Below are 17,711 nucleotides of genomic sequence, written 5' to 3' on the forward strand. Positions count from 1 at the left end.
AATGAGCAACACCTCTGTAGCAAAGGGGTGACAATACATGAGCAATCTCATGTAATATGAGTGCAGCACTTGCACTGTGTGAACTCTCTTGTGTAATATTGGAGCATCTCCTTGGTAGAAGAGTGCAGGCAGTGTGTGGATTCTCTTGTGTATTATGGGTGCAGCCCTTGGGTAGAAGAGGGCTGACATTGAGCTCGCTTGTAACATCATGCTGGTAGAATAGGGGGGGAAATTGAAACAGTGTCCCTAAGCCACTGAAGTCAAGCTATCCTGGCTGAAGACGGCTGATAGCCAGAAACCGGTCCTAGGATGCTTGATTCCGGTCCAGGGAAGACATGGCTTGGCAGTTCGGGCTGGACTGTTCCCATGAGGCACAGGGACAAGGCTGATTTGCATATGGCCTTGTCTGAACTGGGGTGGTTTGGTGAGCAAAATAACGATGGATTAAACCCAGATCTGTGACTGGGGGTGAATGTTTTGCCATTGTGCAACATTCCGTCCATCATCTTGTGTGTTTTGCTGTTCACCCTATGTGGGAAGGGTATGCCCAGACGTGGGTCCCGTGCTCACTAAGCCACTGGAGTCAAGCTATCCTGGCTGAAGACTGCTGATAGCCAGAAACCGGTCCTAGAATGCTTGATTCCGGTCCAGGGAAGACATGGCTTGGCAGTTCAGGCTGGACTGTTCCCATGAGGCACAGGGTCAAGACTGATTTGCATATGGCCATGTCTGATCTGGGGTGGATTGGTGAGCAAAATAACGATGGATTAAACCCAGATCTGTGACTGGGGTGAATGTTTTGCCATTGTGCAACATTCCGTCCATCATCTTGTGTGTTTTGCTGTTCACCCTATGTGAAAAGGGTATGCCCAGATGTAGAAGAGTGCAGGCAGTGTGTGGATTCTCTCGTGTAACATGGGTGCAGCACTTGGGTAGAAAAGGGCAGACATTGAGCTCGCGTGTAACATCACGCTGGTAGAATAGGGGGAAAAATTGAAACAGTGTGAACTCTCTTATGATGCTGTATGGGCTCATCAGCTTCTAAGAAGAGAGCTGGCACTGTGTGAGTTGTCTCACGTGATACGGGAGCTGCACTTGGGTAGAAGTAAGCTGGCACTGTGTGAGCTCTCTGGTGTATTATAGGTGCCATACTCAACACTGTGTGAGTTTGTCTGTGTAATGTGCGAGCAGCACTCGGATAGGAGAGAGATGGCACTGTATGAGCTCTCCTGTTTAATATCAGAGCAGTGCTTGGGTAGGAGAGAGCGTGCACTGTGTGAGCTCTCGTGTAGGGTAGGAGAGCAGTGCTTGGGTAGGAGAGAGCTTGCACTGTGTGAGCTCTTGTGTAATATGAGAGCAGCACTTGGGTAGGAGAGAGTTGCCACTGTGTGAGCTCTCGTGTAATATGAGTACAACACTTGGGTAAGAGAGAGCTGCCACTGTGTGAGCTCTCGTGTAATATGAGAGCAGTGCTTGGGTAGGAGAGAGCTTGCATTGTGTGAGCTCTCGTGTAATATGAGAGCAGTGCTTGGGTAGGAGAGAACTTGCAGTGTGTGAGCTCTCATGTAATATGAGAACAGTGCTTGGGTAGGAGAGAACTTGGACTGTGTAAGCTGTCGTATAACATGGTACACTTTGGCAGAAGAGAATTTGCACATGGTGAGCTCATGTAAAATATGAGTACAACATTTTGGTGAAAGAGAGCCGGCACTATGTAAACTCTTGTGAAATATGAGTACAACATTTAGGTGAAAGAGAGCAAGCACTGTGTGAGCTCTCTTGTGAAATATGAGTACAACATTTGGGTAAAATAGAGCCGGCATTGTGTAAGCTCTTGTGAAATATGAGTACAATATTTAGGTGAAAGAGAGCAAGCACTGTGTCAGCTCTGTTGTGAAATATGAGTACAACATTTGGGTAAAATAGAGCCGGCATTGTGTGAGCTCTCTCTTGATATATGAGAACAACATTTGGATAAAAGAGGGCCCTCTCATGCAATATGAGTAAAACACTTGAGTACAAGAGAGCCAGAACTGTGTGAGCTTTCTTGTGAAATATGAGTACATTTGGGTAAAAGAGAGCCGGCAGTGTCTGAGCTCTCTTTGAAAAAGGAGTACAACTATTTGGTAAAAGAGAGAGCCGGCACTGTCTGAGCTCTCTCGTGAAATATGAGTACCTCAATTGGGTAAAAGAGAGCCAGCACTGTGTGAGCTCTCTTGTGAAATATAAGTACAACATTTGGGTAAAAGGCAGCTAGGACTATGTGAGCTCTCTCATGAAATATGAGTACAACAATTGAGTAAAAGAGCTGGAACTGTGTGAGCTCTCTTGTGAAATATGAGTACCTCAATTGGGTAAAAGAGAGCCAGCACTGTGTGAGCTCTCTTGTGAAATATAAGTACAACATTTGGGTAAAAGGCAGCCAGGACTATGTGAGCTCTCTCATGAAATATGAGTACAACAATTGAGTAAAAGAGCTGGAACTGTGTGAGCTCTCTTGTGAAATATGAGTACCTCAATCGGGTAAAAGAGAGCCAGCACTGTGTGAGCTCTCTTGTGAAATATAAGTACAACATTTGGGTAAAAGGCAGCCAGGACTATGTGAGCTCTCTCATGAAATATGAGTACAACAATTGAGTAAAAGAGCTGGAACTGTGTGAGCTCTCTTGTGAAATATGAGTACCTCAATTGGGTAAAAGAGAGCCAGCACTGTGTGAGCTCTCTTGTGAAATATAAGTCCAACATTTGGGTAAAAGGCAGCCAGGACTATGTGAGCTCTCTCATGAAATATGAGTACAACAATTGAGTAAAAGAGCTGGAACTGTGTGAGCTCTCTTGTGAAATATGAGTACCTCAATCGGGTAAAAGAGAGCCAGCACTGTGTGAGCTCTCTTGTGAAATATAAGTACAACATTTGGGTAAAAGGCAGCCAGGACTATGTGAGCTCTCTCATGAAATATGAGTACAACAATTGAGTAAAAGAGCTGGAACTGTGTGAGCTCTCTTGTGAAATATGAGTACCTCAATTGGGTAAAAGAGAGCCAGCACTGTGTGAGCTCTCTTGTGAAATATAAGTACAACATTTGGGTAAAAGGCAGCTAGGACTATGTGAGCTCTCTCATGAAATATGAGTACAACAATTGAGTAAAAGAGCTGGAACTGTGTGAGCTCTCTTGTGAAATATGAGTACCTCAATCGGGTAAAAGAGAGCCAGCACTGTGTGAGCTCTCTTGTGAAATATAAGTACAACATTTGGGTAAAAGGCAGCCAGGACTATGTGAGCTCTCTCATGAAATATGAGTACAACAATTGAGTAAAAGAGCTGGAACTGTGTGAGCTCTCTTGTGAAATATGAGTACCTCAATTGGGTAAAAGAGAGCCAGCACTGTGTGAGCTCTCTTGTGAAATATAAGTACAACATTTGGGTAAAAGGCAGCCAGGACTATGTGAGCTCTCTCATGAAATATGAGTACAACAATTGAGTAAAAGAGCTGGAACTGTGTGAGCTCTCTTGTGAAATATGAGTACCTCAATCGGGTAAAAGAGAGCCAGCACTGTGTGAGCTCTCTTGTGAAATATAAGTACAACATTTGGGTAAAAGGCAGCCAGGACTATGTGAGCTCTCTCATGAAATATGAGTACAACAATTGAGTAAAAGAGCTGGAACTGTGTGAGCTCTCTTGTGAAATATGAGTACCTCAATCGGGTAAAAGAGAGCCAGCACTGTGTGAGCTCTCTTGTGAAATATAAGTACAACATTTGGGTAAAAGGCAGCCAGGACTATGTGAGCTCTCTCATGAAATATGAGTACAACAATTGAGTAAAAGAGCTGGAACTGTGTGAGCTCTCTTGTGAAATATGAGTACCTCAATTGGGTAAAAGAGAGCCAGCACTGTGTGAGCTCTCTTGTGAAATATAAGTACAACATTTGGGTAAAAGGCAGCCAGGACTATGTGAGCTCTCTCATGAAATATGAGTACAACAATTGAGTAAAAGAGCTGGAACTGTGTGAGCTCTCTTGTGAAATATGAGTACCTCAATCGGGTAAAAGAGAGCCAGCACTGTGTGAGCTCTCTTGTGAAATATAAGTACAACATTTGGGTAAAAGGCAGCCAGGACTATGTGAGCTCTCTCATGAAATATGAGTACAACAATTGAGTAAAAGAGCTGGAACTGTGTGAGCTCTCTTGTGAAATATGAGTACCTCAATCGGGTAAAAGAGAGCCAGCACTGTGTGAGCTCTCTTGTGAAATATAAGTACAACATTTGGGTAAAAGGCAGCCAGGACTATGTGAGCTCTCTCGTGAAATATGAGTACAACAATTGAGTAAAAGAGCTGGAACTGTGTGAGCTCTCTCTTAAAATAGGAGTACAACAATTGGGTCAAAGAGAGCCAGCACTGTGTGAGCTCTCTTGTGAAATATGAGTACAACATGTGTGTAAAAGAGAGCCGGCACAGTGTGATCTCTCCTGTGTAATATGAGAGCAGCGCTTGGGTAGGAGATAGTTGACACTGTGTGATCTCTCTCGTGTAACATGGGTGCAACACTTGGGTAGAAGTGCTGCTCTGTGCGAGCTCTCATGAAATATGAGAGTTGCACTTTTGTAGGACAGATGGCATTCTGTAAGCTCTCGTATAATATGGGTACAACACTTGGGTGGGAGAGAGTTGGCACTGTGTGAGCTCCCTCGTGTAACATGGGTGCAACACTTTGGGAAAAGAGAGCTGCCACTCTGTGAGCTCACATGTGTAATATGAGAGCAGCGCTTAGGGGTAGGAGAGAGTTGACACTGTGTGATCTCTCGCGTGTAACATGGGTGCAACACTTGGGTAGAAGTGCTGCTCTGTGCGAGCTCTCATGAAATATGAGAGTTGCACTTTTATAGGACAGATGGCATTATGTAAGCTCTCGTATAACATGGGTGCAACACTTGGGGAAAAGAGAGCTGCCACTCTGTGAGCTCACTTGTGTAATATGAGAGCAGCGCTTGGGTAGAAGAGAGTTGGCACTATTTGAGTTCTCTTGTGTAATACGGGTGCAGCACTTGGGTAGAAGAGAGCTGCCTCTATGTGAACTCTCGTGTAATATGATAGCAGCCCTTGGGTAGGAGAGAGTTGACACTGTGAGCTCTTCTGTGTCATATGAGAGTAGCGCTTGGGTATGAGAGAGTTGGCACTGTGTGAGCTCTCTTGTGTAACGTTGGCGGAACACGGGTAGGAGAGAGTTGGCACTGTGTGAGCTTCCTCGTGTAACATGGGTGCAACCCTTGGGGAGAAGCGAGCTGCCACTGTGTGAGCTCACATGTGTAATATGAGAGCAATGCTTATGTAGGAGAGAATTGGCACTATTTCAGTTCTCTCGTGTAATACTGATGCAACACTTGGGTAGAAGAGAGCTGCCTCTGTGTGAACTCTCTTGTAACATGACAGCAGCGCTTATGTAGGAGAGAGTTGGCACTATTTGAGTTCTCTCGTGTAATACGGGTCCAACACTTGGGTAGAAGAGAGCTGCCTCTGTGAGCTCTCGTTTAATTTGAGAGCAGCCCTTGGGTAAGAGAGAATTGACACTGTGAGCTCTTCTGTGTAATATTCGAACAGTGCTTGGGTATGACAGATGGCACTGTGGGAGCTCTCGTGAAATATGAGTACAATACTTGGGTGAGAGAGAGTTGGCATTATGTGATCTCTCCTGTGTAATATGAGAGCAGCGCTTGGGTAGGAGAGAGCTGCCACTGTGTGAGCTCTCGTGTAATATGAGTACAATACTTGGGTGAGAGAGAGTTGGCATTATGTGATCTCTCCTGTGTAATATGAGAGCAGCGCTTGGGTAGGAGAGAGCTGCCACTGTGTGAGCTCTCGTGTAATATGAGTACAATACTTGGGTGAGAGAGAGTTGACACTATTTAATATCTCCTCTGTAATATGACAGCAGCGCTTGGGTAGAAGAGCAGCCACTGTGTGAGCTCTCGTGTAATATGAGAGTGACACTTTGGTAGGAGAGATGGCATTAAGTGAGCTCTTGTGTAATATGGGTACAACATTTGAGTGGACAAAAGGTGGCACTGTGTGAGCTCTCTTGTATAATATGAGAGCAGCACTTGGGTAGAAGAGAGCTGCCTGTGTGTCAGTTCTTGTGTAATATGAGAGTGGTACTTAAGTAGGAGAGATGGCATTAGGCGAGCTCACCCGTTTAATTTGGGTACAACACTTGTGCGGTAGAGAGCTGCCAATGTGTGAGCTCTCTCGTATAAAATGAGAGCAGCGCTTAGGTAGAAGAGAGCTGGCACTGTGAGCTCTCGTGTGTAATATGAGAGCAGCTCTTGGGTAGAAGAGAGCTGCCTGTGTGAGTTCTCGTGTAACATGAGAGTGGTACTTAAGTAGGAGAGATGGCATTAGGCGAGCTCTCCCGTGTAATATGGGTACAACACTTGAGTGGTAGAGAGCTGCCACTGTGTGAGCTCTCGTGTAATATGAGAGCAGCGCTTGGGTAAAAGAGAGCTGCCACTGTGAGCTCTTGTGTTTAACATGAGAGCTGCGCTTGGGTAGGAGAGTTGGCACAATATGAGCTCTCTTGTGTAATATGGGTGCAACACTTGGTAGGACTGTGAGCTTTCTCGTGTAACGTAGGTGGAACATGGTTAAGAGAGAGTTGGCACTATGTGATCTCTCTAGTTTATTATGGGTGCAACACTTGGCTAGGAGAGAGCTGCCACTTTGAGAGTTCTTGTGTAATATGAGAGTGGTACTTAGGTAGGAGAGATGGCATTAAGCGAGCTCCCCAGTGTAATAAGGGTACAACACTTGGGTGGTAGAGAGTTGGCACTGTGTGATCTCTCTCGTATAATATGAGAGCAGCGCGTGGGTAGGAGAGAGCTGCCACTGTGTGAACTCTCATGTAATATGAGACCAGCGCTTGGGTAGGAGAGATGGCCCAATATGAGCTATCACGCGTAATATGGGTGCAACAGGTAGGACTGTGAGCTCTCTTGTGTAACTTAGGTGGAACATGGGTAGGAGAGAGTCGACACTGTGAGCTCTCATGTGTAATATGAGAGCAGTGCTTGGGTAGGAGAGAGTTGGCACTCTGGGATCTCTATTGTGTAATATGAGGACAACATTTGGGTAAGAGCGAGCTGGCACTATGTGATCTCCTGTGTAATATGAGAGCAGCGCTTGGGTAGGAGAAAGTTTGCACTGTGTGAGCTTTCTCGTTTAATATGGGTGCAACACTTGGAAAAGTGAGGACTATAAGGGAGCGCACCATTAGGTCATGGCCCCCCGGGAATCCGGCCACGCCCTTGTGGATCCTCATCAAGTGATCGGCGTGACTACAGCAGGAGTTACTTCCGGGACATCATTGTGACGTCACTTCCGGCCAGGGGAGGCAATGAGGGAGGAGGAGAGGGCGGGGCCTATTTAGGCAACTTGCCCAGGTCCTCGCCCTCTCTTCCTTACGGCGCCGGCCCATGTTTGCAGGGAACTTTGTGAATCATAGAGGTAGAGCTTGGGAAGGTGTTGGAAGTTGAATGAAGAGTGGCGGTAAGGAGGCCACATAAATTGCCTTACATTGTTAAGGGGAGTCCTCCTGCAGACTCCCTAGGTCAGCCCTGCGGGGGAGATACAGTAAGCTCACCCCAGAGAGAATGGAGACACCGGCTGGGGGCAAGGGCGCCAGTTTACAAACTAGGGCACGGAGCATCCGCCCCTGGTTATTCCCTACGAGCCCCGATGGACAGCCTGGTGGTGGAGGGGTGGGCCCCTCAGGTGGCGGACAAGGACTAGATGACAGGGGCTCACCTCTCAAGGACGCAGGTGGGTTGCGCCTTGTGTGGTTCTCAGTTGGTTGGGGGCGCGAGCCAGAAGGTCCCCTAGTGCTGGAGCAATAGACAACATTCTTTGTGTATATAAATTGAGTTCTGTCAGACTTGCTGATGGATTATGATTTTATGATCAACTTAAATGTAAATGTTGTTTAGCGATTGAATTTGATAAATCCATATCGTATGGCATTGTATTAATTGTCATATTAATTAGTTGTCATATTGTCATGTTTGTGTGATAGGTTGGAATAAACATGGCCTCTTTTACCCACAGCTCTGGTCGTCAAGTATTGATTTGTGGATATTGATTTGTGGGTTTGGATGGGAGCAGGCCGGGGGGCAACCTGGGGGGTCCGGGCCTATGGATAGAAGAGTGCTGCCACTGTATGAGCTCTCGTGTGTAACATGGGAGCTGCACTTGGGTAGGAGAGATGGCACAATATGAGCTCTCTCGTGTAATCTGGGTGCAACACTTGGTAGGACTGTGAGCTCTCTCGTGTAACGTAGGTGGAACATGGTTAAGAGAGAGTTGGCACTCTGGGATCTCTATTGTGTAATATGGGTGCAACATTTGGCTAGGAGAGAGCTGGCACTATGTGATCTCCTGTGTGATATGAGAGCAGCGCTTGGGTAGGAGAGAGCTGCCACTGCGTGAGCTCCCGTGTACTATAGGAGAAGCACTTGGGTAGGAGAAAGCTGGCGTCGTGCGCTCTCTGGTGTAACGTGTGCAACACTGGGATAGAAAAGGGCCGGTTTCTTTTTAGCTTAGCTGTGTCTGCTGGCTTGTTCTAGGTGCGCTCACCTGCTGCTCAGGGACATCTTTCGCCCCTGCACCGCCTGTCCCCGCGCTGCTTCTAAAGGAAGACAACCGGGGCATTCGGCTCCTGGCAATGCCACCCATGCCCATCAGATAACCTCCGGCTGCTCTCGTGCAGGTGTCAAGATCCGCCCCCTTCACAACGGGCGCCTGGAGGACAAGGGCTCAGAAGTGTTACAGCTTAGAACATATCGCTCGACAGTGACACCCACGCGCGTGCATGCACACGCGCGAACACGCACGCATCGCGCGCCAGCTGATATAATAGACTGCTGCGTAAGTGAGCGAGAGGTGGTGTCCTATAGCACTGTCCTCTGACTGATGCTCCGCGTTGTTTGTTATTCCCCTTGCCTAAAACATTGAGTTCCGTTATCCTGACCTCGGGGAAAGCGCTGTGAAGTTCTTGGGCCATATTCGCGCTGTGTACAACTGCAAAAAAACGTTTTAATTAGATCTTTATGACAGCCCTCTGATAAGGAACAACACCCGGATTGTTTTTTTTCTGTAAAACATGATCTTAGTTTGCTCCATCCACCACTGAATCGTTAAAGTGCATGAGCTGAATATGAACACGCACGGACTGGAGGAGAAATTATCAGTTAGAGACCGGTCATGGGTGTCAATGAATGATCCTTTGTGGCAGCCCGCCAACCATCTCCTGCAGTTCCCAGCATTTTGAAAGTATACAGTGCAGTCTTTTGTGTTTGGGGATTTAAACAAACATATGTATGGAGGGATGATAGTATTCACGGGATTACTCAGGGTGACTTCCGATTTCGAGTAGCGCCTCTTGCTGCAGTTTGCGCTTTCAGGCTTCTATACAATCAAAAACGTGTTCAATAAACGCCCTTTTAAAATTATTGGGTTTTTAAAGCAGAAAACGTGAGTCCATACCTTGATAGTTTGCAGTCGTAATGTAATGTATTATGTTTCTGTTGATGCAGAATTTTAAGCACATTTTACTGGACCTTGGGATGTTGCTTCATGTGTGTTCGTTCGTAGTGTGTGTTTTTGAAGAAATAGTTTTCTTCGACAGCCTTTTCATTTTAGACATATTTGCAGCTATATAATCGCGTTTACCCCGGTTTGTTTCCTGCCTTGAAATCCTCTCTGTGGCCTTATAAAAGTGCACCTAAGTTAGAACAAGTTCTTCTAGCTAGCATGCATACTTTCAGATACACAGTGCGAACGGTGCCGGCAAGGATGAAGGTGCGGATTGTCCTGGGAGACGATACGCGGAACCAATATTCGTTTGTGACAAACTGTATCATCACAGCGAATCGGTATTCTAACAATTGGCACTTTTGAACGTCCATTAACGGCGTTAAACTGAAGATTCGAATCAGCAAAGACAGAATCATAAGAAAAGAAAGTATGCAATTAGCAACGTCTGAAAGGGAGGAGAATTCGAAAGGTGCCACAGAAACATTAAAAACAACACAACGGGCTCCAAATCTGTATGAGGCGGGCCCAACCTTCGCACTGTTTGTAAACATGTTGCGCGTTTTAATGTATGTATATTCTCATCATTCGGTATATCGTTTTGAAATTGGTGGTTCAGTTGTATACTCCTTGCTACAGAAAAAAAACACTACTTTGAGACAAATACTCGTTCGAAACACTTTCTACAGAAAAGTTGTTATATATCTAGGGGTGTCTATTTGCATTCGAAGCATCTAAGAAGAGGCGAGTCACTAACCAATCAGCGGTAAAGCGATTAACAACAACGTGGGAATAACACATGTCCTGTATTTAATTGGATACAAGGGCTCGGCTTTTTAAAGGGATTTTATATCAGGTATGCTTGAATCAAGTTTTAAAGGCGGTTTGATATCGTTTTTAGACATAAAGCGTAAACGTTTTTGAAGGGAATAAACCTTAATTCAGACATTATAACGTTTAATCGATTTTAAAAGGCAAATGATTCTATAAGAGGGGTATTTATACAACATGTAACGGTACGCGTATCCTAGATGATGTTACACAAAACTAAAAAAGAATAGAATGGGTGATGGGAGGCCGCTTACATTTCAGGGGTAACAGAGCTCAACTAATGCGAGAGTATCACGTATGCAATTATACATTCTGGCTGAGTGTCGCGTCAATAGGATTCGAAATAATTTGCCTTTGACTATGCAGACTACACTAGTTCACGGAGCTGGGCCTGTACTGGAAAGTTACTACACATTCGAACAGCAATCACCCCACCGTGAGCCAATAACTGCACAAAACACGCCACGCTCAAGGTCCCCCGGGGGCTCTTAAAGATGGCGAAGAAATGAAACGAGCCGAGCTGCTTAACATTGCAGCGAGTGTAGCCAGGGCCCCCGCTGCTACCGAGCCTCCGTAATGCGTGTAACAAGCCCGGCCGTCCTGTAAACACGGCTCCCGCGTGCGGGGAGGGGTGGGGGTCACCCGCCCTGAGAGAACACGTGTGTGTAGCGCCCAGATGTGCAGCAGCCGGGCGCGCTGCCGGCCCATTCCTGCTCTACGCCGGGCCAGCGGGTTGCGGAGAGTTGTGACAACGTAGACACCGGATGTTGGTGCAGGTTGGGGACTGACACAAGACGGGGATATCTGGTACAGCCACAGGGTGGCACGAAGAAGGCTGGGGTCTAGTGTTGGATGGAGGTGTCCGCTAGTGCAGACTGGAGGCGCTGAAGCAGGGAACGTTCAACCGTGCAGGCACGGGGGGGGGGGGGGGGGGGGGGGGGGAGGTGAGAGTGCAGGGCGGGAATGTTAGTAGAGCAGACTTTAGGTGTTAAGGCTGGGAACCTACAACCGTGCAGTTCACGGGGTGTGAGCGTGCAGGACGTTGAAGTTTGTGCAAACTGTAGGTGTTAAGTCATGGAAGCTGCAACAGGGCAGGCACGGGGTGCGAAATAATGCAGGGCGAAGTTGTTAGTGCAGGCTGTAGGTGCCAGGGAATAGGGCAGGGAACCGTCAACACGCTGCCACTAAATGTGAAAAAAAGGTGCAGAGTAGTGCTGTTAGTGCAGACTGGAGGTGTTAATGCAGGCAAGGAAGCAGCAAGAGTGCAGGCGCTGGATGGAAAATGGTGCAGGGCGGGGATGCTGACTGAGGGACAATGCAGGTAAGGGAGCTAGCACAGTGCAGGCAGGGGATGTGTAACAGTGCAGGCACTCGGTGTAAATCCTGGATGGCGGATGGTGGTGCAGGCCGTGATCCACACTGGGATCAGAGGGTGCAGAGCCAGGATTGGGTCAGGAGATGCTACCGCATAGTTCTTTCTGGGATTCTGTACAGACTGGGATCTAGTGGGGGTTATGGATCTGATGCAAGCCGGGATCTTGTGGCATGATTGGAATCTATTCTAGAGCAGGATTTGGGGAGATTGCAGATAGGGAAAGGAGTAAAAGCCTTAGTTCTGAGGCAGACTGGATTTGGATCTAGTGCAGTCTGGGGAGTCAGAATCTAGTCCAGTCTGGGTATTCGATGCATGCTGTAAGGAACTGGTGCGAGTGGGGGATCCACTGCTGGCTGGGGATCAAGTGAATGTGAGAATCCCGTGCAGACTGGAAATAATATGCAGCTGAGAGAATACAGCGCATGCTGAAAGCCTAGAGTGGGCCAGAAGAGGCAACGGATCTAATGGATCTCTAGATCTCTTGCAGCCTGGCGGCCCACTACATGCAAGTAGATCCCGAGTGTCTGGAGCAGCAGTAGATGCAGTACAAGCGATGCACCAGGTGATCCGGGAAGGACTGGTTATGAAGAACTGACTAGGCATACAATGACCGGGGATCTGGTGGCGCGTGGGATCTAGTGCCGGCTGTCATCAGATGCGGTGCTCGCAAAGCACGCTGGGGGCAACAAGTACAGGCAGAGGAACTACTGCCAGGTGAGCGGGTTTTACAGAGCGTGGAACTAGTGCAGAGAAGGGTGGGGAGCCAGGGCAGGCTGGGATCTGGTGCATGGTAGGGAGCCAATGAAGGGTGAGGAGCCAGGGCAGGCTGGGATCTGGTGCAGGGTAGGGAGCCAATGAAGGGTGCGGAGCCAGGGCAGGCTGGGATCTGGTGCAGGGTAGGGAGCCAATGAAGGGTGCAGAGCCAGGGCAGGCTGGGATCTGGTGCAGGGTAGGGAGCCAATGAAGGGTGCGGAGCCAGGGCAGGCTGGGATCTGGTGCAGGGTCAGGAGCCAATGAAGGATGGGGAGCCAGGGCAGGCTGGGATCTGGTGCAGGGTAGGGATCCAATGAAGGGTGAGGAGCCAGGGCAGGCTGGGATCTGGTGCAGGGTAGGGAGCCAATAAAGGGTGCGGAGCCAGGGCAGGCTGGGATCGATCTGGTGCAAGCTAAGGAGCCAATGAAGGGTGAGGAGCCAGGGCAGGCTGGGATCTGGTGCAAGCTAAGGAGCCAATGAAGGGTGGGAAGCCAGGGCAGGCTGGGATCTGGTGCAGGGTAAGGAGCCAATGAAGGGTGCGGAGCCAGGGCAGGCTGGGATCTGGTGCAGGGTAAGGAGCCAATGAAGGGTGGGGAGCCTGGGCAGGCTGGGATCTGGTGCAAGCTAAGGAGCCAATGAAGGGTGAGGAGCCAGGGCAGGCTGGGATCTGGTGCAGGGTAAGGAGCCAGTGAAGGGTGGGGAGCCAGGGCAGGCTGGGATCTGGTGCAGGGTAAGGAGCCAATGAAGGGTGGGGAGCCAGGGCAGGCTGGGATCTGGTGCAGGGTAAGGAGCCAGTGAAGGGTGGGGAGCCAGGGCAGGCTGGGATCTGGTGCAGGGTGGGGAGCCAGGGCAGGCTGGGATCCGCAGGGTAAGGAGCCAGTGAAGGGTGGGGAGCCAGGGCAGGCTGGGATCTGGTGCAGGGTAGGGAGCCAATGAAGGGTGGGAAGCCAGGGCAGGCTGGGATCTGGTGCAGGGTAAGGAGCCAGTGAAGGGTGAGGAGCCAGGGCAGGCTGGGATCTGGTGCAGGGTAAGGAGCCAGTGAAGGGTGGAGAGCCAGGGCAGGCTGGGATCTGGTGCAGGGTAAGGAGCCAGTGAAGGGTGAGGAGCCAGGGCAGGCTGGGATCTGGTGCAGGGTAAGGAGCCAGTGGAGGGTGGGGAGCCAGGGCAGGCTGGGCTCTGGTGCAGGGTAAGGAGCCAGTGGAGGGTGGGGAGCCAGGGCAGGCTGGGATCTGGTGCAGGGTAAGGAGCCAGTGAAGGGTGAGGAGCCAGGGCAGGCTGGGATCTGGTGCAGGGTAAGGAGCCAGTGGAGGGTGGGGAGCCAGGGCAGGCTGGGATCTGGTGCAGGGTAAGGAGCCAGTGAAGGGTGAGGAGCCAGGGCAGGCTGGGATCTGGTGCAGGGTAAGGAGCCAGTGAAGGGTGGGGAGCCAGGGCAGGCTGGGATCTGGTGCAGGGTAAGGAGCCAGTGGAGGGTGGGGAGCCAGGGCAGGCTGGGATCTGGTGCAGGGTAAGGAGCCAGTGGAGGGTGGGGAGCCAGGGCAGGCTGGGCTCTGGTGCAGGGTAAGGAGCCAGTGGAGGGTGGGGAGCCAGGGCAGGCTGGGATCTGGTGCAGGGTAAGGAGCCAGGGAAGGGTGAGGAGCCAGGGCAGGCTGGGATCTGGTGCAGGGTAAGGAGCCAGTGGAGGGTGGGGAGCCAGGGCAGGCTGGGATCTGGTGCAGGGTGCGGAGCCAGGGCAGGCTGGGATCTGGTGCAGGGTAAGGAGCCAGTGGAGGGTGGGGAGCCAGGGCAGGCTGGGCTCTGGTGCAGGGTAAGGAGCCAGTGGAGGGTGGGAGCCAGGGCAGGCTGGGATCTGGTGCAGGGTAAGGAGCCAGTGAAGGGTGAGGAGCCAGGGCAGGCTGGGATCTGGTGCAGGGTAAGGAGCCAGTGGAGGGTGGGGAGCCAGGGCAGGCTGGGATGTGGTGCAGGGTAAGGAGCCAGTGAAGGGTGAGGAGCCAGGGCAGGCTGGGATCTGGTGCAGGGTGCGCAGCCAGGGCAGGCTGGGATGTGGTGCAGGGTAAGGAGCCAGTGGAGGGTGGGGAGCCAGGGCAGGCTGGGATGTGGTGCAGGGTAAGGAGCCAGTGAAGGGTGAGGAGCCAGGGCAGGCCACCTTCTCACACAGGGTGCGCAGCCAGGGCAGGCTGGGATGTGGTGCAGGGTAAGGAGCCAGTGGAGGGTGGGGAGCCAGGGCAGGCTGGGATCTGCTGCAGGGTAAGGAGCCAGGGCAGGCTGGGATCTGGTGCAGGGTAAGGAGCCAGTGGAGGGTGGGGAGCCAGGGCAGGCTGGGATCTGGTGCAGGGTGCGGAGCCAGGGCAGGCTGGGATCCGCAGGGTAAGGACTCAGTACAGCCCATGAAACTAGCGGCAGGCTGGGCGGGGAGTTTGTGACGACCAACAGACCAGGTATGAAGCGCGTGTCTGAGGGGTGAGTGCAGGCTGGGGTAACTACGGGGTATGACGTTTCTACAAACCAGTGTGTAAGATGGAGGGAGTTACTAGACGTGGGGGGGGAGGGGTGGAGGGGGAGAGAACAACTGGCTTGCCTGTCGTGCAAGCCAGTTGTGGGGTGGGGGTAGTGCAGGCCGCGGTGCAACTACAGACTGAGCTCGTGCGGGCCAGTGTGCGGGAGCTTGTGCTGCGTGGGAAGTAACCTCGGACCTGGTGAAGTCTGAAGAAGTACCGCTGCCTGGGAGCTGGTGAGGGCCACGGAGCTGCCCACGCGTGGACGGACGTCTGGCACCGCAGCTAGTGTCCCACTGCACAGACCCCTCCCACCCCCGACCCCGCACCCTCTTACCTTGGTGTGCCGGATCTCCAGGTTGGCCGTGGGGGAGGGCAGCAGGTGCAGCGAGGCCATCAGGGCCGCGGGGTCCGTCTTCACCGCTCCGGGCATCTCGATCTTGCTGGAGGTCATGGCGTGCAGCGTAGTGCTGTGGTACAGAGTGCTGTGGGGCACAATAAAGGGGCGTGCTGGGAGATGTGGCGCTGACTGGAAGTGTGGTCTGTGGAGAATAGGGCGTGGGATGCAGTGGTGCCCAGGGTATCCCTGCGGCGAGCAGTGAACTGGTGCCCGCTGGTATAGTTGATCGTGCGTTCACGCTCGTGTGTAGTGAGGCTGGGGGGGGCACACGCCACCCCTTTCTGAGCAGGGCTTGAAGCCCAGTACGTGCAGTGGGCAGGGTACGGTGAGGCTGAGGCCTCTCTTCACTCCCTTCTGTGCAGGGCTCCAAGCAGTGCGTGCAGTGGCCTGGAGTGCAGTGATGCTGAGGCCGCTTCTCACTCTCCTCCGAGCGGGGCTTGGAGTGCAGTGCGTGCAGTGGGCTGGAGTGCAGTGATGCTGAGGCCGCTTCTCACTCTCCTCCGAGCAGGGTTTGGACTGCAGTGCGTGCAGTGGGCTGGGGTGCAGTGATGCTGAGGCCGCTTCTCACTCTCCTCCGAGCAGGGCTTGGGGTGCAGTGCGTGCAGTGTGCGCTCTCTTCTGGACGCCAGCTCTGTTCCAAGTTCTGCCCCGGCTCCCTGTATATAGGCAGGTGTCAGGTCCACTCTCCTCCCACTGGGCCGCTGGGCAGGGAGGGGCTGGGCCAGCGAGTCCGGCCTTGGAATTACATAAACCCTTTAGTACTTCACGCCCAGTAGAAGTGCCTCACAACCCCCCGTACCCCCTCCCCCCCCCGCCCCCCCTCCCTCGGCAGAGTCATCGACGTACTGCACCATCACTTTAGCTTTGCCCACTGGTGACTCAGGGAAATAAAACAATCGCCTTCGTGCACGTCGTGGGCACTGCCAGTCGGACGGGCACAGAGGCGACTACTGAAGTTACACAAGCCGTTGTTGCGTGAGTACAAGGGCCGGAAGCTGAGGTTTACGTCCCGGTCACTAGCATCTCCCCGGGCGCTGCCCTACCTCACAGCCGTCTTCTAAGCACAGTGTGATGTGGCCTGTGCATTGCACTTCGAGGGGCCCAGCTTAATCTATCAATAGAAGAATATCCGAAAGGCAGCAGGTCCCAAAGCGCTTTGTCGTAGCGGGTGCCTGTACGGTCTAACATTGATATGACACTTTGTCTCCGCAGGGCCACGAGATAGCGCGGACTACATAAAGCACTATAAAACACATTGACACATAAACGTTATTTTGCTGCTGTCTAAAGGTGATTGGCTATTCCGATAATGAGGAGTTCCTTTAAGAAAATCATCGGGGTTTTGGAGAGCCAGTTACGTATAAGGTTAGTTCGGCTGTTCGAAAGTAGCAGAGTCAGTCAGGGCAGATTTACAAGCCCCTTGCGCCACTTTTGCGTCACTTTTAACATGGGAAAAGTGACGCAAAAGTGGCGCAAGGGGCTCGTAAATCTGCCCCCAAGTATATACGAGGCCCTCTGAACGGCTCAGAGGACTGGGGACACGTCAACCAGTTGTTAATGTAGTGACTTCAAACGGCTGACGAGATATGAAAGACACATGCGGCTTTGGTAGAGTCGGCCGCGTGCTAGGAGGCAGTGACTTAAATGCCATTGAACCCGGGGCAGTGTCAGTAGCACGTGAGACCGTCTCTGGGAAAAGTGGTGGCGTTGGGTAGTTGGGTTGTCTGTCCCATGCCAAGCGAATGCGTCTGGGGAAGATTCAGTCACGTGTCAGACAAGTACCTCTTTAAATAATGTCGGAAGGGTTGGAGCAGAGAACGTCTCATGGCAGATACGTTATTCAACAGGGCTTTCGGGGCTGGGGAGAGCCAGTCACACATGGAGCCGCACCTGGCACGTGTCCGACACTTCCAAGCACATCATGTTTTAAAAGACAGGGGCCTGTTTCTGCACATCAGGCAGCGCCCCCAGTACTAATCCTATGCTATTTACAGGCACTAATCAGTGTAGAATTAGCGCCTCGGCGTTAGGCGAATCCTTCGGAAATGAGAGGCGCTGTGATCAATGCAAGTGTCAGAGTTTGGAGATCAGGAGGGGCTGAGGGCGTAACTGGAGAATTTAATTATTTAATTAGACACAAGCTTCTAAAGACCAGGATAATGCACATAGATTAGGGGTCAGTGCCCCCGCCGAGAACACGTGTATTGCGAAGACCCTGCGCCCCTCCTCCGCGTGCATCCTTAATACCTCTCTAATTGCACTATCTACACTGTCTACCCG

General features: G+C 51.3%; 1 protein-coding gene across 1 annotated transcript in view; it reads right to left on the minus strand.

The window, feature by feature from the left end:
- The window catches only part of ALDH1A2 (aldehyde dehydrogenase 1 family member A2), a 235,675-nt gene extending 219,606 nt beyond the window's left edge, over positions 1-16,069 (minus strand). The window contains exon 1 of the mRNA XM_086959367.1: positions 15,369-16,069. Coding sequence (XP_086815493.1) covers positions 15,369-15,485 — 117 coding nt within the window. The 5' untranslated portion in view covers positions 15,486-16,069. The remainder of the gene's footprint in view (positions 1-15,368) is intronic.
- Positions 16,070-17,711: the final 1,642 nt, after the last annotated feature.

This window comes from Lissotriton vulgaris, chromosome 2_2 (assembly GCF_964263255.1).
Source record: "Lissotriton vulgaris chromosome 2_2, aLisVul1.2, whole genome shotgun sequence".
Lineage (NCBI taxonomy): Eukaryota > Metazoa > Chordata > Amphibia > Caudata > Salamandridae > Lissotriton > Lissotriton vulgaris.